Source organism: Marmota monax, unplaced genomic scaffold, assembly GCF_021218885.2.
Source record: "Marmota monax isolate L192 unplaced genomic scaffold, Marmota_monax_Labrador192_F-V1.1 WCK01_AAM20220418_F8-fsc00003, whole genome shotgun sequence".
Taxonomy (NCBI): Eukaryota; Metazoa; Chordata; class Mammalia; order Rodentia; family Sciuridae; genus Marmota; species Marmota monax.
This window is the reverse complement of record NW_026694084.1, coordinates 26,173,380-26,196,454: the sequence shown is the minus strand read 5'-3', so window position 1 is coordinate 26,196,454 and position 23,075 is coordinate 26,173,380. Positions and strand designations below refer to the sequence as shown.

The 23,075-nt window shown below is 32.7% G+C and overlaps 1 protein-coding gene across 1 annotated transcript in view; it reads right to left on the bottom strand.

The window, feature by feature from the left end:
• Positions 1-1,446: 1,446 nt before the first annotated feature.
• The window catches only part of Mtbp (MDM2 binding protein), a 71,369-nt gene continuing 49,740 nt past the window's right edge, over positions 1,447-23,075 (bottom strand). Inside the window, exons 15-22 of the mRNA XM_046464932.2 lie at positions 20,703-20,820; positions 15,171-15,326; positions 14,748-14,843; positions 8,083-8,349; positions 6,306-6,552; positions 5,607-5,720; positions 2,572-2,637; positions 1,447-1,782 (exon numbers count right to left, since the gene is read on the bottom strand). Coding sequence (XP_046320888.1) covers positions 1,744-1,782; positions 2,572-2,637; positions 5,607-5,720; positions 6,306-6,552; positions 8,083-8,349; positions 14,748-14,843; positions 15,171-15,326; positions 20,703-20,820 — 1,103 coding nt within the window. The 3' untranslated portion in view covers positions 1,447-1,743. The remainder of the gene's footprint in view (positions 1,783-2,571; positions 2,638-5,606; positions 5,721-6,305; positions 6,553-8,082; positions 8,350-14,747; positions 14,844-15,170; positions 15,327-20,702; positions 20,821-23,075) is intronic.

The window sequence follows — 23,075 nt, the reverse complement described above, 5'->3', positions numbered from 1 at the left end:
CCATATGTACTATTGGACAACCTAAGGCAGGCACGGTCTCTAAGCCACATGCTTTTTGTTTAAACAGAGAGGGGGAGATGTTGAGAGCCACAGCCGAAGGGGCCCCAGCAAACTTCCAGCTGCCGGCTGATGATTGGCTCACAGTGGCCCCAGCAACATCTAGCTGATTGGCTCCTCTGCGGTGATGCTCATTGGGCTGTTTCCCTGCCCTTTCAGACCACGGAGCTGCTCATTGGGGGACTTTTTTGGCTCTGCCCACATGACCCAGCCAATCAGCCTCAAGAGCAGAAGGATTGTGGGAGGTGGAGAGAGGCTGGTGTTGGAAAGAGAGGCTTGTGGAAAGCCGGTGGTGGCAGTTGGGGCTCTGAGGATTTTTCCTGAGAGGCTGTTTTGTTTGGCGTGTGTGGTTCTAAAAATAAAGTTAGTTTCTTTTGACAAGTGGCTCCTCATTGTGCCCAGCCAGACTGCGGCACTGTTTCCCATAACTTTTGCAGTATGAAGTGCAACAGCAAAGTATCATGAGATTCTTTTTTTTTAAATATTTTAGGTGTAGATGGACACAATACAATGCCTTTTATTTTTATGTGGTGCTGAGGATTGAACCCGGGTCCCGCTGGTGCTAGGTGAGCGCTCTACCGCTGAGCCACAATCCCAGCCCGAGATTCTTTTTCTTTATAATTTAATGTATACATTTGTTCTTACCATACATTTTAGCAACCTTAGAATATGAACTTGTTTTTCTATCATTATTGACATAACTTTTGCCTTGGCACTTAAAGGTATTTTGTGACTTCTCTGGTATATCCAAATCTCCCACATCCCTATTTTTGTGCTTTGGTTACCTGACTACAAGCTCTAAGACAGGTATTAAGTGACTAGAGGGTAAATAGCACGCAATTGTTAGACAAAGGGATAATTCATGTCAAGAAGGATGGAGCTAAGACTGCACAACATTTCATCACACTATTCAAAAAAGTGTGTAATTTAAACCTAAAGCATTGTTTATTTCTGGAGTTTTCCATTTAATAATTTTGAACCACGGTTGACCAATAGTTGACTAGAACCACAGAAAGCAAAATAAGGGGGGAACCACTGTATTGCTAAGTGAAAAAAAAAGCAGGCTATGAATTAATACACATGCACACAAACACACATGTACATACACAAACATTATATGATCTAAATTTTGAAATCATTTAAAAGATAATTATATATACACATATATATTTAAAATATTAACAACAATTATATTTAAAAGGTTGAATGTTGGGAAATCTCTCCCTCCACACTCTTTTTTTTTAATATATCCTGTATCTTCCAGATTGGCTAACATAATGATAAAATAAAAACAATGCTGTTAGGACACATGGGAAAAGAAATGGCAGTGTCTGACTTAGACTCAGGAATTCAAGTGGACCTAACAATAAAGACTCGTAACCCAAGAAGTAAAGAAATATTCCTATTTATTGTAATAATTAAATAACCAAATATAAAAATTTTAAAACATATAAAAATAACTTAAAAAATTAACATACAGTGAAACTGTATAAAATAAGTGCATAATTGAAGATAATTAACTCAGCATCATCCAAACTGTAAGAGGATACTTATGAAGTTCTTTAAATATGTAACATCTGTTCTTTGAATAAAGTTTAAAATTTGGTTTAAAATGTTTATAAATTTTCAGAAAAAAAGAATGAAGCTCCATCCAACTTGAATTGTCCTAACGAGAATGATTCTGTATCATTTCTTGCTTGTCTTTTCTAATACCCATTCAATCACCTGGGTGAAAAAAAAATACGATTATGGTATATTTCCATCAAAAATAACAGTGGAAGAAAATATATTATAGAAACTTCAAATCCTAATATTCTACCTAAAAACATATGATTTTCTATATAAAGAATACTTTTTGCTGAACTTTCAATGTTAAGTACAATATTGTTATTAGAAAAAAGGAAAAGTCCTATTCCATTTTTTAAGCCATTATCTTGAAATATGTCTTAAAGGGGTCACTCAAAAAATATTAAGCCAAACTTTGAAAACAACTAGTCAAACTGGTTTGTTTATTTATTTGTTTGGTATCGGGGATTGAACTCAGGGGCCTTCGACCAATGAACCACATCTCCAGCTCTATTTTGTATTTAGAGACAGAATTCTCACTGAGTTCCTTAGCTCCTCGCTTTTGCTGAGGCTGGCTCTGAACTTGTGATCCTCCTGCCTCAGCCACCAGAGCTGCTGGGATTATAGGCATGCACCTCCATGACCGGCCTGCTTTATTTTTTTCTAGCTGTGCCTGGCCTGGTTTATTTTTTTCGAGTTGTTTGGATTATTTATCATTTTTTTTCTTAATATCATTTTAGAAACTTTTCTGCTAACAACAAAATCTATTAAGTACTATTCAATACTCTGTCTGAATAAGCCTATTTTTCAGTACCTTAAAGAGTTTTCAAAGGGACAGAGTTAAAAATACCATCACCAATTCTCACTGCATATAAAATAGCAGCACAACAATCCTGAAATAAAATACTAACTTAATTAAATGTAGTTTCTTTGCAATAATTTATTTACCTGTACAGCATTGTTGCTTGCTGTCTTCTTCATTTCTTGAAATAGACCCCTTGAAGTTTTAAGATCCTAAACATTAACAAAATACAGCATTTTGTAGTTTGTACATTAAATTACAAAAAATAACTCATTATTAAGTGAGTTTAAGATTATCCTAAATAATCTACAAGTATAAATTTGATTAGGAAAATATTAACAAAAAAAATCAAAGTAATATATTGTGATTTAACTCTATCCTAAATATAAAAATATCCTAGCCAAAATATATATACATATGCCTAAATTCATGTCACTTGTTTGTCATATTCCCAATAGTACTGACCTGATCTAAGCATCATCCTTTACCATGAATATCTAATAATGTTTCATTACTTGAAAAATGAACACACAGTTTATATTTGTTATTCAGTTAAAATTCTTTTTCTTCCTCTCTTCTTTTTAATGATTTCATTCCTCAACAAAGAGGAATGACATAGGAAAAGGAACTGAAGTCTAACTTCTTTAAATTAAATGGCCATCACATTAGATTACAAAGTAAACACAATCTAACTGTATTTAATAAAAAAAAGAACAATCCTTCACCAAATCTCCAAGATATGCTTCACAAAGGCAGCTACTTTTAACTCTTTCAGCTGTTCCTCTTGCTTTACCCTTCATGTTTCCACTTAACATATTTATGCTACAACTCACTGATTAAGTAATTTAAGACAGTGACAATTAACAGCCATGGATCCAGGTCTTACATACCACCTTCTCAATAACAGCTATATCACCATTTTTGATTGGCAAAAAGTCAGTGTCTGACTCATTATATCTAGGTAAATGCTGTTCAGTCCTGAGGTAATTAATGTATTTTGGTTTAAGATCTCTTCATTCAACATCCTACTTTTCCTGTAGTGAGTCTACCTGCTTAATTTTCTCTCTTTTAAATTTTCCATGTATATAATTCTGGATATTTCCCTCTCTCTCACAAAGAACTAACTAAATGTACAGCAAAATTTTTTAAAAACACTGAAGTATACTTGGTAATGTCTTGGTTCTTTTTTTTTAAATTTATTTTTTAAAATGTAGACCTTTCTACCACAGCCTGCTCTAATTTGGTCTAGTTGCTCCCTAGGCCTGGTCCTATTAGGACCTGTCTTCCACACTTGGTGTTTTTGTTTTATTTCTTCATTCAGCTTCCTGTCTGCTGAACTCATCTTCTAGAAGATTTCTCAAGCAGGTAAAATAATTTTTCTTATTTCTTTTTATTAGAATTCCACGTTTTGAAGTATCTTTACTAAATTGAATTTTAGTAGGTAAATCATTTTCCCTCAGAATTTGAAAGTACTTTTACACCATATTTTAGCCTACAATGTTACTGTGGAGAAATCCAACGCCATTCTGATTCTTTTTATGTACACTATAAGTAAACTTTCCTGTAAACCTTTTAGTAAATGTTCTCTTTATGCTAAGAGTTGTATGAAATTCCATGATTCCACATAACACGACTTGTTGTAGAGCTTTCATTCATTAGGGAAGCCATGCTGAGTCCCCTTCCCAGCAGGAGGCTTGAGTCCTTCAGTGCTTGGCTATCTTTTTGACAATTTTCTCTCCTTAGTCTCTATTTTTGCAACTAATTAGCACATTGGATTTTCTGGATTAATTCTCTAATTTTCTTTTAATATTTTTTGCTTTTGGTTCTACATTCTGGTAATTTTTTTAATTTCAACTGTTCATTTTGTCTATTAAATTGATTTTGTTACAATTTTTTAAATTTTAAGGAGCTTTCATGTTTTGTGCATTTTTTGGAAACAGCATCAATGTTCTAGCTTGTGAATACAATGACCTGATTTCTAATAGAACTAAAATTTTATGAAGGCTTCTCCCACTTTCTGTTCCTTCAGAGTTCCCTTTACTCCTTTGTATTTTGGCATCATTTGTGTTAGAAGCTTTCCGGAGAGTCTGCTAACCCTTGAATGTCCAGTCATATTTAAAATAAGAGACACTAAAAATATGGAAGACCTATCTGTGCAGAGCTTGCTCATTTATGGCTTTACATAAATAGGTGACAAAGTGGGCAGTTGGCTTATTCACTGCAGCCACCAATATTTCTTCTGGAGACCATTTCTTACATTGTCACAGAGGTCACAGTAGAGAACTATTACCATTGTGGGAGAAGGGCATGTGGGGCACTTTGAAAGTTTCCCAGTCCACTTTGTAGATCTTTATTTAATTCCTCTTGTTCCCACCTGGCACTCTGCCTCTGCTTTTCATAGTACCTGGCTTTATAATTCTGGAGTCCCTCAAAGAGTTTGCCTACGAATCTGGCATGGTTCCCACTGGCATTTCACAGGGTAGTCATTTAGGTGGTAACTTCTTTCACTCTGCTATCTGCCTCCATGCTCTTTTTCTTATTCAACAATGTACATTTCAATAGGTTTTTTTTCTTTTCTTATCCCTTCACCTCATTTTTTTTTTTTTGTCAGAATAATGTTTTGCTTGGGAAATTATAAAAAAGACAGACATTGAATATATTGGGTCAATGTGCAATTTGAACTAGAAATCTACACATAACTGTCGCTCAAGTTTGAAACTCAAAAGATGGGAGCTAATCTAATACCATCAAAGTTTTAGAAAAGTTGTTAGGCTAACTTGCCTAATGTTTTACAACCAGGTGATGTGGAATCCAAAATTAGAAATAAGTTTTTTGATATTCAGTCCATTAGCCTTTTCACCACATACTGCAATGAAATTACTAATTTAAACTGATTGATTAACTACTAAGTAATGTTTGAAGTTCCAACTTAAGAAAAAGACTTGTTAGGGAAAACACTTGTTAGGGAGAACTCCAGTTAAAATGTAGCTTTCTATGTATGAGGATAAAATAAAATCAATCAAATATAAAATATTTTGCTTCAATTTTGGTATTTCCATTTAAAGAAAAATCTGCCAACAAATTAGATGCTATCAGTATAAAAAATACTCATTTAAACATTTTTTTACATCAAACAGGAACATAGAACTAAACTTTGCTATTAGTAGAGAAGACATTGTACCTTTAGATAGACCTTGGAGATTTCAAAGAGGCGCTGGCTGCATGCAGTGAAGCACTCATGAGCCTCTGTGATCTGGTGTTTCTTCAGGGTTTCAGTTACTACTTCTTTCAGTATCTTAAAAAAATATAACATACAACCAATATTCTTAGAAAAGGTTCAATCATCCTAACTTTAGTATCCAATCATAAATGAATTGTGAACTAGACAATCAACTGACTATGCTAAAGATATATAAGGTTATTAAAACAAAAAAAGAAAAGATATCAATAAAATGTACATGGTCATATCCGTGACAGGATTAATATCTTAATAGGAAACAATTAGAGTATCTTAAAAAAGGATTTCAAATCAAGAGCCCTGAATTGAAACCTGAGAATAACAGTTATACACCAGAGCAATACATAGATTTGTACTTATTTATTATTACAGAAAATTTTGAACACAGACAGTTGAGAAAGTATTTTATAACATATTCTTGATACTCTATCAACGAGCTTCAAGGATGACCACTTTGTGGCGAATTTTGTTTCATTTATGCTCTCATTTGCTTTCCCATTTTTCTTGTACTGAGTTCTTTTAAAGTAAATTCTAGACATTATGCCATTTCATTCACAAAATTTTCAGACATACATTTTGAAATATTCAAATAAAGAGAGTTCTTTTCATGTAGAACGAAGAAAGTTGGGAAAAAGGTTTTACCCGTGTATGTTTCTGTGATCTTGATTCCTTAGTATGCTTTGATGTCTTCGACGTATGCACGTTTTTTGGAACAGAACTGGCCTTTGTAGTGACTTTTGGAGTTTCACAGGCAGGGACTGGAACCAATGGACCAGTCATTGATGATGACCGCTCTGCCTGTGGCTTTCTGGATGTCACCACATGATGGTGATGGTTACTACAGCCACTCATTTGAGAAAGAGAATCTGAACTTACAGACTTCACAAGTCTATAATGAGTGGGGAAAAAAAAAAAAAAAAAAACAAGAACAGACTAAGTGAATCACAATGAACTCTATTTTTTTGTCTTAAATGTTACAACTCTATCCATTCAAACCTAAGATCAAGAAAAACAAACAGTATTTCTTACTACTCAGCCCTAAATAGGCAATCAATTTTGTATTATAACATTGTCCTTTTACTTCTTCAAATGAGGGAATAAAACTGAAGGCAATGAATTTCAGCAAGTGGGAAAGCAACAAGCAATATTATTATACTTTCCCTTTCCCCCTCTCCTATTTCCTCATTTATGACTTCATAAATCATCTTATAGCATGATAAGTGATTATCTTTATAGACTTAATACTCATCTATTAAGCATATATATTTTTATATTTTAACAAAAAAAAAACATAACCTGTATCATATTATATCTTTGAAACTGTGTGTGCAAAACAAATGTGTTAAATCCAAATAAGCTACAAAAGTGATTCTTGATTCAATATTTCTATAATGTTTACACTTGCTGCCAGGAAGACTGATATTTTTCTTTTTTCAAGATAGTCATGTAGACTTCACTTTTGCTAGTAGGGAAAGCAACCAGAAGCCATAGGTTACTTTCTTTTCTGGAACACAAATCTTTTAATTAGACATAGTTCAGAAATAAGAAAGTTACAAAATATAGTAGCCCAAATGTTAAATGAATGAGTTTACTTTTATCAGATATTAGAAAAAAATCATGAATTTATAAAGTAGTAATAAAAATAATTTAGTTATTCCATATCAGAGAAATAGTATTCTAACACTTTTACTGTTCAAAAGAAATTTGAAATTTTTGTCTTCATATATTTCATAGTTTTTTGAAGGCCTAACTACAATAAGAACTATGGTTTGCTTTAGGTACCAAATACCTAAATTAAAAAAAAAAAAATTGTAGACATATAAATGCAACAGAAATTAGTGTTTCATAAAATTCTAATTTCTGATCAAGTATTTGCACATTTTATTTAACTAGGAAATATAGTTTCTAAAAAAAGTTTCATATAATAAAATAATTATGTGGTCTTCAAAGGTGTATTTCATAGTTAATAAGTGGTTTTAAAATGGTGACTCGTGGACTCCTTGCTTAAGGGCCAACACAGGCAAGATTCAGTGGGGAGAGGGAAGAAGGAACTATTTGGGGCTGGAACTTACATGTCCAAATACCCTCTTCAACAGAGCAGCTCAGCTGTTTAATCTATTAGGTGAGATCTCTAGTTTTCCATGGCTTAAAAACTTTACACTCTGTTGTGCTAATGGACTGTAAATTAGTACACACAGCAAGAAACAGTGTATTTCTTTCCAAGTCATTTCTTTTTATAACTTATAAGCAAAATCATAAAATTGCTCAAAATAAAAACAAACTTTCTGGCATGAAGGAACTAATATAAAATCCATGCAGAAAGCAACTTAAATATTATGAAAGACTAATATGAAAAGAAATGTTCCCTATAGTCTAAAGTACTTTCTCTCAAGATTATTTTTGTGCACTTAAATATCACCTTTTGGGGGGATGAAGGCAATTCAGATCTTGAGATCTCCGTTTCACCCGAGGTATCTCAGTTCGTAGTTCACTTTGCAAAGCTTCTCCATCAGGAACACTCCCAGGCTCTGACAGAACTGCAGGAGATGGAAGAGGGCTCAACACTGTAGGGACTGGAAAGCTTTCTCTGGTGCAGGTAGTTTGAGTTTCATAACGAATAAGACGAGACTGAAGTTCAGAAAATCCCCCATCTCTTTCTAAAGATTTTCGGTCATCTAAACAATATCTAAAAAGAAGGAAAGATCATTAAAATCAAAGCATCCAAGAGAACAAAGGGCTTTTACTTTTCAAACAGAAAATATGGAGACATTTTCTTAAAGTTCTTAACTTTCTAATAACTGTTGGAAGGTTGAATGAATAGCTTACTTCCCCCACAAGTTCAGTATTTTTTCAAGCTGCTATATAAAAGGGCAAAAGATTTTAAAATGTGAATTACAATCTAACTTTTCTTTGACCGTGTTTCTGGGCAACAGATTAAGTTAATCCTCTGACTTAGTTTCAAAATAATACAGTTGCTGTTTTGATATTTTTTAAAACTCTAGCAACCTCTGATTTCTCAGCATGGCTGATATATAACAACATGAAATGCTGACTTCTGTTAGAAAGGGCAAGTTTATTTTCAACACAAAGATTAAATGGTATGAAGGCATTTTAAGATGGCTCACTAAATAGCTCAGAACATTTTGAATTTTTTCATTGAATCTTACCAACCTTACTGACAGATTTTCTTTCAAACACTTGGGTTATCTATATCTGATTTCTAGCTAAATCTGACTCAGGGAACCAATGAAATGTTAGTTCAGCAAATGCTTCAGGACTCAAAGGAATTCATGTTGTTAAGCACAACAAATAAGCAATGAGGAAACTTTGCAATGCGTATGACCTTGCAAAGTTCTTCACCTTCTCCCCTTTTTACAATTGCATCAAGGAAACACAGTGTCATGCATGCAATTGTAGGACTTAAAAAATTAATACCTTTCTCTGTTGTCTGTCCTTTTCACCTGCGAAATTCTAAAATGTTCTCTAAAATCAGATTTTTGGAGTTCAATTCTCAAAGAGTGTATTATTACCTAAAGATATGATTGCTTGGTGGAGTTTTTAAGAACTTTATCTTTCCCTTTATGACACATATTTGATTTCTAAGAACACAGACCATGGAGCCTAATGCTTTGGATCTAAATCTGAGTTCCTCTAGTGAACTTGGATAAATTGAAGCAAAGTCCAATTACTGACTATCTAACTCCATCTTGTTTCTCTATAACCTGTTCTTTTCTGAGTTATTCTTCTCTTCAGTTTCTGTTAAATTCTAGGACCATAAGTCTGATATATAAACATCATATGATGGAACTGATGAAACTGCCCTCCAAGCAGCAGCAATTTCCTTCGCTCTGCTAGGAGTGCACAACCAGCCTCAGGATAATGACCAACCAGATCCGGGCCTGACCTTAATTGCCAGCTGTACAGATCTTCTTACCTCTTGACTTTGCTCTTTTCCCCCTATATAACCTCAAAGCTCTTGCCGACATCTGAAGACAACCCTTATTTCTGTTTTTCTAATGTGGCCACACTAAGAATAAAGACTCCCTTTCCTATTTCACAATTGATTTTTGTTGGTTTGATTCTTTCCCCTTTGGGATGAGTGGCCAGGCCTGACGTCTTGGGACATTGTTAAAGTATAGTTAGGACTGAAACATCTCTGATTTAACCTAATAGCTTACTTTAGACAAAATGTTAATTGGTGGGTCTCTCAATTCTCTAATATTCTTTCTCTGGGTTGTTGTTTAGTAAAATGTACTTCATTAAAAATCGGTAGCAACCATAAAAAAATACTGATGCATTCTACTTCTGTCTTGGGAAATTGGTAAAATCTAGAGTAAAATTAAGAAACATGAACTGTAAAAAAAATTCTAGTCAAAAGGCAACATAATGCCTGATTAGCTTGTATGCAAATTATTTTGATAGAAAAAGGTAGATATTTTGATTCTATTTAGTTTCTAAGATGTAGATATATTTCTTCTAGTTTTTTTTTTGCTTTGGGGGGATTTTTTTTGGGTACTGGGAATTGACCCAGGTGTGCTTTATCACTTTTTATTTTTTTACTTTGAGACAGGATCTGGCTAAGTTGTTGAGGCTGGCCTCAAATTTGTGATCTTCCTGCCTCAGTCTCCAGAGTCTCTGGGATTATAGGCATGTGCCATCACGTGCAGCTTCCCATTGTTTCTTTCTTTTTCTTTTAATTTTTTTTTTTTTAGTTATAGATGAACACAATACCTTTATTTAACTTATTTAGTTCTATGTGGTGCTGAGGATTGAACCCAGTGCCTCACACATGCTAGGCAAGTGCTCTACCACTGAGCTACATCCCCAACCCCCAACTGTTTCTTGATCATAGCTGTTCATAATATCATTCCTTCAAACTGTACATTTTAACTCTAATCGACACATAAAACATCCATGATTATACTACAATTTACTATAAAAACAAAATTACTTTGTAAATCAGAAAGGAAAAAGAGTAGTAAGGTATATATTTGATATTAGCGAAATAAATATATATTGTTGAAAATTATAATTTCACATTTTATTACCAAAGAATAACCAAATGCTTTATGGGTCCTAACAGAGAAAAAATAAGTTTCATAAGATGAAACTAATTTTATTTTATAACCAAGAAATAGATACAATATACCCAAATCTTCTAGGGAAATATATTTCTGAATTCATGGTGCTCATCTCCTACAACTGTTTTGTCCTATCTCAATGTCTCCAGCTTAGTGAACATAAATTTACAGCAAAGAAATCTAAGTCACAGCTAGATCTGTTTGTTTATGGAGGTAGCAAAGAGGAGACCTACCTACTCCTTGATAATGCATCAGAGTCTTAAGATATTGTGTGCATAAATTAATAAAGCTGTGCAAATTTAGATTCATCAAGTAGTGTTCAAGTAAGTTTTTAACATTTTAATAAATGAACACGAAGAACATATCTTTTATAAATTCTAAAAATTTGTGTACCATTAGTATTTTTCTTTTTTTAATGTATTTTTTTTTAGTTGTTGATAGACTTTATTTATTTATGTACAGTGCTGAGAATTCAACCCAGTGCCTCACACATGCCAGGCAAGTGCGCTACCGTTGAGCCCCAGCCCCAGCCTGCCATTAGTATTTTTCTATGATTAAACTAAGAATAACAGGAAAAAAGTAGGGAGATGAGACTTAAGATAAACAAAATTAAATTACAGAATTTGGGGAAACATAATCTAAAATATGGTTATGTGATGGATACTTCAAACTGAAGAGTCAAGTAAAAACGTGTCCTAGAGTAAGTATTTTGACTATGTGGTAAAGAAAATGTTAGTGAGAGAAATTGTTTTTCATCACAATGATATAAAATGCTTATTGGTTTCAACTTTAATATTCAAGTTATATATAAAATACCTAAAAATCCTACTTAAGTTTCTTTATTAGATTACAAAGCCCTAAAATTATCAAACAAATGGGGGAAATTCTGCTTTATATGTCATGTAATAAGAACAGAAGTTATATTTTTAAAAGCAAGAAAAAGCAGAAAATCAAATTGAGAATATGTGGAACAATTTCTCATTTTTCATATCAGAGAGTCAATAACATTTTTATATGAAGACATTAAAAAATAGGGAAGAGAGGGAGCATAGGGTTAAAAATGATGGTGGAATGTGATGGACATTATTATCCAAAGTACATGTATGAAGGCACGAATTGGTGTGAATATACTTTGTATACAACCAGAGGTATGAAAAATTGTGCTCCATATTTGCAATATGAATTGAATGCATTCAGCTATCATATATAAAGAAAATATTAGTGAAAAAAAAATATATTGACTGAAGCATATCCTTTAGGATAAGAATTGTAATCACTAGGGAAATGAAAACCAAACAAATAAAAGAGATGTTTCTGAAAGCTAGTACTAGAGGTAGGTAGTAACAAAGGAAAAAAATTGTTGGTTCTCATTATCAAATTTTCTATAATATTTAATAACTTGTTTTCCAGAAAATCAAAAAGAGGGAACAAAAGAATATATCCTATTAATCAGATTTTTATGTAGTAGAACAAAGAAGCTCCTAGTTTAATCTGATTAAGGTAAATATAGTACAAATAAAATGTGAACTTTGAATTCACGCACCTTCACCACAATATCACTAAGAATATAAATAATTTAACTAAAAGATTTATCAAAATTTAGAGCTATTTGGGAACCTATTAATGTTAGAGAGAGAATGACCATCCTCTAATGGAGTCCTTTCATCACTATTAGAAATAAAAAGTTGCAACAATGGCATCTTATTTTTTGTGATTGAGTAGTTGTCTTTGAATTGTCTATCATTTAAAACACAATTTTAAATCCAAAATCCTTATCTGAACCACTTAGATTCAAATTAGCTTTTCATATAAGACTTTCAAAAATGATTCATTATTGGATGCTGTACTTCCTATTGCTCATTTCAAAGTCCTCAAATTCTTATTTCAACTGGGTTTTTTTTTCCCCCACACAGATGTTTAATGTTGTATGCATCAACATTTTGTTCCTTGTTACTATTGAGTAGTAACGTTTTATTTTATATATGAGTTTATTTATCTGTTCTCCTAAGTCGTTTCCCATTTTGAGCTATAAATAAAATTACTCTGTACATTCTTATACAAGTCTTTTTATGGAGACAAGCTTTCATTTCTCTTGGGAAAATACCTTGTAGTGGAATTGTTGGGCTATAGGACATGAGCATGGCTAGTTTTATAAGGACTTGTTACCTCCTTTCTAAGCAGACAAATCATTTTACACACCAACAGCAATGTATGAAAGTTCTGTTGCACACACTTGCAAATATTTATCAGTCTTTAATTTGAGCCATTTTAGTGGATGGAAAGAATTTCATTTTATGGATGTACTAAAATTTATTCAAGTCCCTAAAAATATTATTTCCAACATTCCTCATTTTAAATAACACTGTGAACAATACCATTAGATAATAATTCTGTGTATGTCACCAATGTTTCCAGTAAGCTAAATTAATCAATCAGATGTTAGAAACATTTGTATGACTTTTAAAATTATGAGCTGCCCTCCAGAAAGCTGCAGTGATTTATATCCCTCTGAGCTAGGTTGTTCACGCACCTTCACCACAATACCACTCAGAATAATGGGATTATGTTTAAATCACATATGGCAATGTTATGAGTGAAGTGGTCTCACTGTTGTTCCAATTTAAATTTTTTTTGATTAGTGAAGAAAAACGTCTTTGTGTATACTGGGTATTTGCATTTCTTGTTTCTGTGGTTTCCTCCCTCCTTCCCTTCTTTCTGTACTGGAGATTGAACCCAGTGGTGCTAAATCACTGAACTACACCCCTCCTGCCCCTTTCTATTTTTTATTTTGAGACAGGGTCTCAATAAGTTGTTTAGGGTCTTGCTAAATGCTGAGGCTGATCTTGAACTTGTGATCCTCCTGTGATCCTACATTTGTATTTTCCTTCCTATTTTCAATGGCTTCAGAGTATTTTAGTCCCTTAACTTCTCTTGCTTGAAGTATTTTAATTCAAGTTAATAAAAGGCAATGGGAGTCCCTTCAACGGCATAAACCAAGCACATCATTTCAGGTGTTTAAAAACAATTTTTTAATCACCTCAAAAATAAGCATCAGAGCTAAACTTGAGGGTATACATCTGTAATCCCAGTGACTCAGGAGGTTGAGCAGAAAGATTGCAAGTTTGAGGCTAGCTCCAGAAACTTACAGAGACCCTGTCTCAAAATGAAAGGGAACTTGGGATATAGCTAGTAGTAAAGGACACCTGGGTTCAATCCTGTTACCAAAACAAACAAAAAACAAAAAACCAATTTCTCTGGCATGTCAACAATGTTCTTCATACTTATTACAACAGTAGTACTTATTAGAAGTAGTTGTACAACACTGCTACTTCTGCTTCCTAGAATCTGTAACCCTATGAATACCTATGAATAAGCAAGCTTTCTACTAATTTAATTGATGGAAAATTAACATAAAAGCAATAATTTGCTTTAAAACTATGAAACATTTCAATCACCAAGATCTTGAAAATTCATGGTAAAATATAAAATCTTCCATTTTCTGTCCCTGTGAAACTAGTAGATATGCACATAACCCCCCAAACCAATACTTCAAGCAAGGGAATCATTAAAATGGTCAATTAAAATTCTAAAAAGCTAATATAATTAACATGTTAAAAACAGAAACACATTTCAACGAATAGCTTCTAAGCAATTACAACATAATTAGTGACCAGGCAACATTGATGAGACCCCCAGTGCAAATACACATGAATAATGTAGACACAAAAATATTTTTGATTAAAATATTTAATAACTAATAGGAGGATACTTAAATGATGTTAAACTGGTTAATCATCAAATAGCATTTTTCAACAGGAGACAAATTGTTCATGTATGTACAGCTCCCCCAACAATTTTTTTTTCTTTTTTTGAGGTTTTTAACATATTTTTTTCTTTGGCTCTGTTTCAATTTATATTGTTTTATTATAGTCACCCTTCACATTCACATAAAAGACACTATGTTAACAACATGTAGGAGAGTAAAATGTAAATAAAAACTTACTCAATTCCATGATAATGACATACTGAGGCTTTTTCAAAAGGTAAGACCTGAAGTTTCCGAGGACTAAGTTCTGGTGTCAAAACAAAACTCTTTTCCCTGAAATAAAACAGTTTGCATTTGTATTTAAGATAGGGTAGTGGCAGAGAAAATGTACTGTCCTTCCCATATAAATTAGAATGTACTGATTAATATAGGGAATACTCTGAGGTTGCTTTTATTATTCCTTTTTCCTTTATATTTAATACCACAAAAGTGTAGGACATTTGGGTAAGGTAAAAGGTGAGAAGGATTAAGGCTAAATGATAAATGCAGGAAGTATACTTGCAAATATCACGTAAGTAGCATAGGGCATTAATTAATTAAGGAAATGCAAGGCAATAGTATCTAAAAATGATTTTTTGAAACTGTAAGTTTATAACTTACCCCTTTTGAATCTGTAAAGGCTGAAGATCTCCCACTGGGAATCCATCTGAGGTGAAGTATTTCAGCAATTCTTTAGCATCCAATAATGTGATTGAATCCCGTGGACCTTCTTTGTGGCCCAGCAACTGTTCTGATGAACGAGGTAATGAACCAGTTCTGGAAAAATAATGTTACATACATTTATTAAAGGTGTATTTGAATTCACCATAGTCAGGAAAAGGTGATATAAGCATAAACCAGAGAAATACACTAAGAAAATTAAAGAATCACTTTTAGGGAAGACCATAAAGTAAAATATTTGTAAATCACTTCATTTTAAACTATATTTTTTTAAAATATGTAGGTTACATTGAAAATTTCAGTTCCCATGTCAAAAATTCCACTATTTAAATGAACATAATTAGGTTATTTATAAAAGGTTGAATATTCATTATTCAGTAGTGTGAAGTTTCCAATTCTATAAATTTTAAATCCAAACTCCTGTATATTCTGAAACTCCATAAAATTATAAATTTCTAAAGGAAAGAATTGAATGTTCCAATTTTCTATGAACTTGAAAGATTACTTAAAGCACAACCATGAAATGAGACAGTAATAGGAATTTTCTCCAAGGTCTCCTCTAGCCAGGATTATGACATTATGAATATACACTGAATCATTATTACACCTGAAATATGTGCAGGACTTTATACTTTTCAAACCGCTTTACATACAATAACAAATTCCCTTGAAAAAGATGGAATAGATCTTATTTTAAAATGAAGTAACACCTAAAAAATAAGTCCTTTATAAAGTGAAAAATCAAGCCTAAAAAATCATTATTCCTATTTTTCAGCTAAAGATTCTAACACACAATAGGTTATATTACAGATGCAGGGTAATACAGCTATTTAAAATGACAGGACTAGACTGACTCCAAATTAAGTACTACTTCTACTCTATCAAAACATAAACCAATAAAAGTTCATAGAAAATTACAAAAAATGGAAAGAGAAAAATACTTCCGTTTCAGAGAATGCTAAAAGTTTTATCACATACTGAATCACTGGGTACCAGAGCTCTGTCACCATAGCATAAAGTCTTTCATTACTTTTTTAGAAAATTAATTTACCAACTTCATATTAATTTATTCCCTATTACTCACATTAAGCATTTTTCTGATAATTACATGATTAAAATAATGACATTATGGTTTTAGACTTACATTTCTATACATTAAAGATTACTCACATACTAACAATGCCCCTTCCATTCTATTCCATTCTCTGTACTTTAAAATTGAAAGTATAAATCTTAAAAAAGTCGAACAGGAAAACACTCAAATATTTTCTCTGAACGTCATACTTCAGAAGGGCAGGAATTGCATTATGAGTTTAATTGAACTTCTACGTAGCTACTAACAGTGACTTACAAAGTTTTCTTAATGAATATCACTCTAATATTACAGGCTAGATGCAATGGGAAAATGCATAATTTGCTTTTATACAGAACACAACACACAAGCATATCAAAGCAATTAGAAGCTTTGAATTGTATTACTGAGATGTCTTAGGCTAAAAAATAAATAAATAACAATGTTGACAATACCTTATTCTGTTCAGTGTTTTCAAATTTATAGTTATTTTCCCCCATATATTCTCTCATTAAATTTTCACAACTTTCAAGTAGAATGAAGTTTTTATCCTCATCCTAAAGATGAGGCAACAAAGTCACACAACAGGTGATAGAGTGGGTCTAAAACCAAATTATGAATTTGGACATTTACTATCTAATGATCCTATACTGTCTAGTTAAATCTGTTTTAACACAAAACAAATTTTGAAAATATATGCCACAACTTGCCCCAAGGTGATAGTGTCTCCAAATCTTTTGAAGTCCCACAAGTATTTATTGAGTATTTACTTTACAAATATCATTATGACATAATAAAAGAGTCTTCTATAATCTCTAGACCAATAATCATAATTACTACATGTAATTTACTGTAAAGGTCTGACTTAAGATAGGAGAAATGAGGGGAAAAGATAAATATATCAATGTAGAATGAGTTACAAAAAGGTATAAGAAAAGGAGTTTTACGAACAAAGTAGGAAGGTAGTATACTTACTTGTTTACAGAAGAAATATAACAGAGTTCCAGGGTTTACAGGAGGCTTAAGAGAAAGGTGGACCTTGAACGCCGAAATTACTTCTAGCTCAAGATGAGATTAAACATACACATTAAGTTCTCTACTCAAGCAAAATGAAATCACAATGTTGAAGTACGGGAAATTAAATGCATAATGGATGTTAAGAAAAGGAAGAAAGTAAAAACAGTGGACCAAAGAATTCAATGAATTTCAAAACAGGATACACTACACAAGCACCTCCACAAGAACTAGGGGGACACGTATAAAAAAAGGTGTAAATTTGGTCTTCCTTTCCCAGGAAGCCACAATCAGACAATAACTTTGGGGTCACAGAATGACAATGGGCACAAATCAAGGTGACAAATTTTAAGAACTATAAATTCTCAGAAGAGTGGTGCAAGTACTACTGTCCTATGCCATACACCTCACCCTTGTGCTTTTTATCTCTAAAAACAAATTCTTAAAAAATACAAGAACCAAGTGCCTCTCCCAGGGTCAGTGTTGATGGCTCAGAATTAAGACCTCCAGCCCAATTTAGTGCTGGGTGAAAAGCCAAGGTGGCTTGCCTACTCTTAAAGTATACCCTATAGTAAATCCTACCACACATGCCCAGCCTTGCAGCTCCTTATCCAATATTAACCCAGGTGAGAGCAGCTGGGGACAGAAGTAGACATTTGGAGAAAAAGCACAGGCCAATCATCTGTAAAAACCAACCTAGCCCTAAGCTTTTAGCTGTGGAAAGACAACCAAGACACTGGAGAAAAACTACAGAAAAGAAACCACCACCACAGGGAATTGAGACCATGAAAGGAACAGTTAAAATGAATACAGGAAATTCTAATTAATATCCTTACCTCTCATCTCAAATCTCAATACTATTAAAAGAAGGATAGGTTGCTACTGAAAAAAGAGGATAGAAATACAAGAAAAAATATTAGGAATTTAAAATATGACTATTAAAATTTTTAACAGAAAATATGAAAGCAGTGATGAAGGAATACATGAGGACGTGCAGCAAAAAAAGGATAGACTTTCTTTATTTTTATATTAGAGATTAAAACCAGGAGTATTTTATCATCGAGCCACATGCCCAGACCTTTTTAATTTTATTTTGAGATAGCATCTAGCTAATTTGCTGAGGATGGCCTCAAAGTTGTGATCCTCCTGCCTCAGCCTTTCGAGTCAAGAAAAGATTATCGAGAGAAAAATCAAATTCAAATTAAAACAATAATCCAGTAAATTTAACATTAATTAAAACAGGTATTTCAGAGAAAGAAGAATAAGAAGAAAATGGAAGAAAGAACATTCTGAAGAAATGATAGAATACTTCTCAGAGCTAAAAAAGACAAATCTTGAGACCAAAACATTCCTTACCGTGGTCTCATATTTCAAAACCCTAAATTAAAAAAAAATTAAAAGTTTTAGAGACAGAATCAAATATTCTATCAAGGAACAAAAGCTGATCTGGTAAGATATGAGATCCAAAATAATAAGAAACTTATCTAGGAAAATGATCAAAAGAAATTCCATGATAACAGCTGTGTAGATAAAAGGGGTCTGGCCAGGTTAGAATGGGAAGTTAGAGAGGAGAAAGAAAAATCGCTTTAAGAGGAGAAGAATTAGGGCTGGAGTTGTGGCTCACTGGTAGAGCACTCACCCAGCATGTGTGAGGCCCTGGGTTCGATCCTCAGCACCAACTAAAAAATAAATATTTTTTAAAAAGAGAAGAATTATCTACTACAAATAAACAAGAAGGATAAAAAGGGAAAAAAATTGGTACATTAACTTTATCTTTGTGAGAAATGAAAAGATATCATCTAAAATTGGTGGGCAAGAAATTGAATAATCTGTTCTTTTCTCACTCTTCTTTCTCAGTCATCTTTTCCCTAAACTGTAAACACCAGAGATCCTCAGGGAATGGTCTTAGGCCCTATCTCTTTTTTCCTCATGGTCTCACCAAGTGACCTCATCTACTGTTATGTATTGTAGTGACCCTGAGTTTAATGATAACTTCAAACTGAGTTCAAATCCCTCTTCCAGTCCACCTGACATTTCCAGGCGAGCGCACTACCGCTTGAGCCACATCCCCAGCCCACCTGACATTTCCATTTGGATAATTCATAGACCAAATTTAGCATCCCAAAAGCACTGATTTTTTTCTCCCCAAATCTGTCCGTACCCTAACTCCCCATCCGTCTTTCCCACCTTATATATAAGAACACTACCCTGTACTGTTAAAGCTAGAAAACTAAATTATCATGAATGCTTCTCTTTTCCTCTCTACAACCAATCCATCATAGAAGTTTTTATTTTCTAGCTTACCATCAAAATATATCACAAATTTGTTCATCACCACCCTAGTTTGAGATCAGTTATTTCTCAACCTGCAAATAAAAGAGGCATCTTATAGATCTTTCTGCCCCTACTCTTTCCCTCCTGAAATCAGCTTGCCACAAAAGAGCCAATTTTTTACAAAATCAAATCCCACCAGTTTTTGGTATAAAATCTTCCAAAAGCTAACCAATGTATTTATAATGAAGTATGATAACCTATTTGGTCCTCTACAAGCAAATGTGCTTCACCCATTTATCCACCAGGGTGCACTTTAAGTGAGAGCTCTCCCTGCCTCCAGGAGTCAGCAGTACTATGTGAACATAAATGGAACAGCTGAAAGAGTGGCTCAAATGAGGAGAGTACTTCTACTTCATTTTCCCTTCATTTTACTTCTGTTTCAATGTTCCTGTGTTAATTTTTTCTGTTACATTCATATTTAAGTGTTTACAGAAGATGGTCTGGAAAGCTACATATCAAAATGCTCACTGTGGTTATATAATCCTGCAAAGTACAACTAAAAGACAGAGGAAGAACAACATTTCCCTTTGAATTGATTTATTACTCTGTTGATTATCTATCTATTTATGAAAAGCATGCATTCTTTTATTTTTATTTGATTATTTCTAATTTTTTTTTTGGTGCCAGGGAATAAACTTCAGGGTCCCTTAATCACCAAGCCATGACCCCAGCCCTTTTTGTATTTTATTTAGAGACAGGGTCTCATAGAGTTGTTTAGCGTCTCAATAAGTTGCTGAGGCTGGCTTTAAACTCATGTATCCTCCTGCCTCAGTCTCTGGAACCACTGGGATTATAAGTATGTGCCACTGAGCCCAGCACATGTATTCTTTTATAATGAAACTATAAAGTATTTATATGTCATAAAAATATTAAAGGATTAAGAAAAAGTTGAGGCTGGGGTGAGGCACTGGATTCAATCCTAAGTACAACACAAATAAATTAAATAAAGGTATTGTTTCCATCTATAACTAAAAAAAATAAAAAGAAAAAAAAGAAAAAGTCCATTTAAAAATAATAAGCTAGACATGCTTTACTATGAACTCAAATATTACCTCATTTTTTGCTTAGCTTTTTCAAAAGTTTCTAAGTTGTGAAGAACATATCTTTCTGGCCATTCCAGAGAACTGGCTTCCATTAGATTTGAAGAATCAGATTTTACTGGACAGGCAGCTAAAGAGAAAGAAGTACACATAAATACTAAAAAGTATCACCATATTGAAATTTGTACACATGCACATATGTATACATGGATAAATTTTGCTATACACACATTTTTATGCATATGTATGTACGAATGCAAACATAAATCTGTGTATGTATAAAGCCAGACTGGATTAGTTTTGGAGTACTTACATTAGGCATTCATCAAAGACCTCTCTGATGGCCTGAACTGTAGAAAATGCCATGAGAAGTTTGTTGAAGTTTGCCAGAGATGAAAATACATGTCTCTTTAAAACAAAAGTTATGAGCTAGGATTTCATAAAACTGAATTAGAACTATTAGCTTATGGAACAAAGACACAATTTTGCTATTTTTAGTGAAATTAGTTCTCAATGAAACTTCACAGGCAGCTCTGTAAAGAACACATTAGATATACTACAAGATTTTCATAATAAATACAGGTTTAGTACAAATAAACTAAAAAATTCCTTATCTTTAAAAAGAGATTATCTTACTCTCAAAAGCACAATAATAAAATAACAAATAATTTATGATATTCTCAGGTAAAGGTTACTCAGAAATAATTCTTGTTTATCTGTTAATATAAGATATCTTAACATATGCATTCTCAAATTGCTAACATTGAATGCTATTTTCCTACTTATAAAATATAGGTAAAAAGTGTATTTGTCTTTCTAGCTAATTTGCTGCACTGAACTGCATCAAGACTTTAAGAAAACCTAGAGGTTCAGCTTCTGTTCTCATCAGAAATTATAAGTGCATCCAAACTACTTTAACACTGGCAAAATTACTTACTATTTTTTTTTGGGGGGGGGGATTTTAAACTATCTGCTTCTATTTTTAAATATTATACATTATTCTAATAAATGGAATGGAATGCATTGGACATTAGGTGTTTAACCATCAATGATAACAGATATATTCATTTTATATTTGGGAGAAGTCATAAAATGATGATTCAGTATAGGAAATTTTAAGAAATGAAAATGGAAACCAACTGAATACTTTTCGTTTTACTTATAAAACTATTTAAGCTTGAATGTTTAAAACATTTTCAACATCTATATTGTAATGCACTCACAAACACCATATAAATACACCATTTTCCATTTATAAATAAAAGGTAAAATACTATTTTATAGAGCAAGGAGCACAATAATGAAATAACATACTTCTTAATGGAGACATGGCTATCCACTGAAAGTATAAAGAATGAAAATCAATAGCAGTTCTGCACAGTTGCATGCTGAGTTCATAAAATAATGCAAGCCATCTTTAAAAAATAGTCATTAAATTGTCCCTAAATATTACAATACAATTAATTATTAACTTGGAAAATACAATCTAATAAATATAAATGACATAGGCTAAATATTAAAGAATGGGTGGACAAACATTCATAAACATCATGTCTTTTGAGGAATGACTTAATATAATTCTTACAGTAAAATAAAATACAGTGTTTTATTTATGTGATAGGGCTATCACATGCCACACCAATAACCAAAGAGTACCAAAAAGATCTCTGAGAAATCAATAAGACTTTTTTTTTTTTGAAAAAAAATATCTTATTTTTCAGGAGAAACAAAGAAATAGAATCAATACAAAATGGAAATATGGGAAACTGCCCTACAAAATAAAAAAATCACAGTGAACACAAAGTAATGCCACTGATAACAATATGCAGTTAATGAATACAAACCATGGTAATTTTTATGCCCAAATATGAATGAATCACAGAGAAAGGTTATAGTGTAATTGATATAATCTGTTTGATAAAGCCAGAATTATATAGACTGTTTGAAACAATAAATGTATTATCTCACATAATTACCTAGTGAATTCTTTTATGTAGTGCTTTCACATGCCCCAGTGGTCCCAGGTAAAGGACAGAGTCATTATATTATGAGTTGAGGCATCACATTTGGCTCTGTGAAAGTCTTTAGCAACTTCATGAAAACAGTAAACAAGATGGTTAGAATAAGGTATTTTTAACTTAATGACTTGTCACTTGTTACACATGCTAGAGTCTTTTAAAACAATGAGCAGATTAAGTAACCTTAGCAACTGCAAATAACTTCTAATGTGCATGATTGCAATAATGGGTCAGAATATGAAACATGATTATTGGTCTTACTGTTTCTACATGTAATGTAGTTTACATGTGGAATCATTCAAATCAAAGCTACAAGAACATTACAAGTCATGTTCAAATGAATAGTCTGTCAAATTTCAGTTGAGGT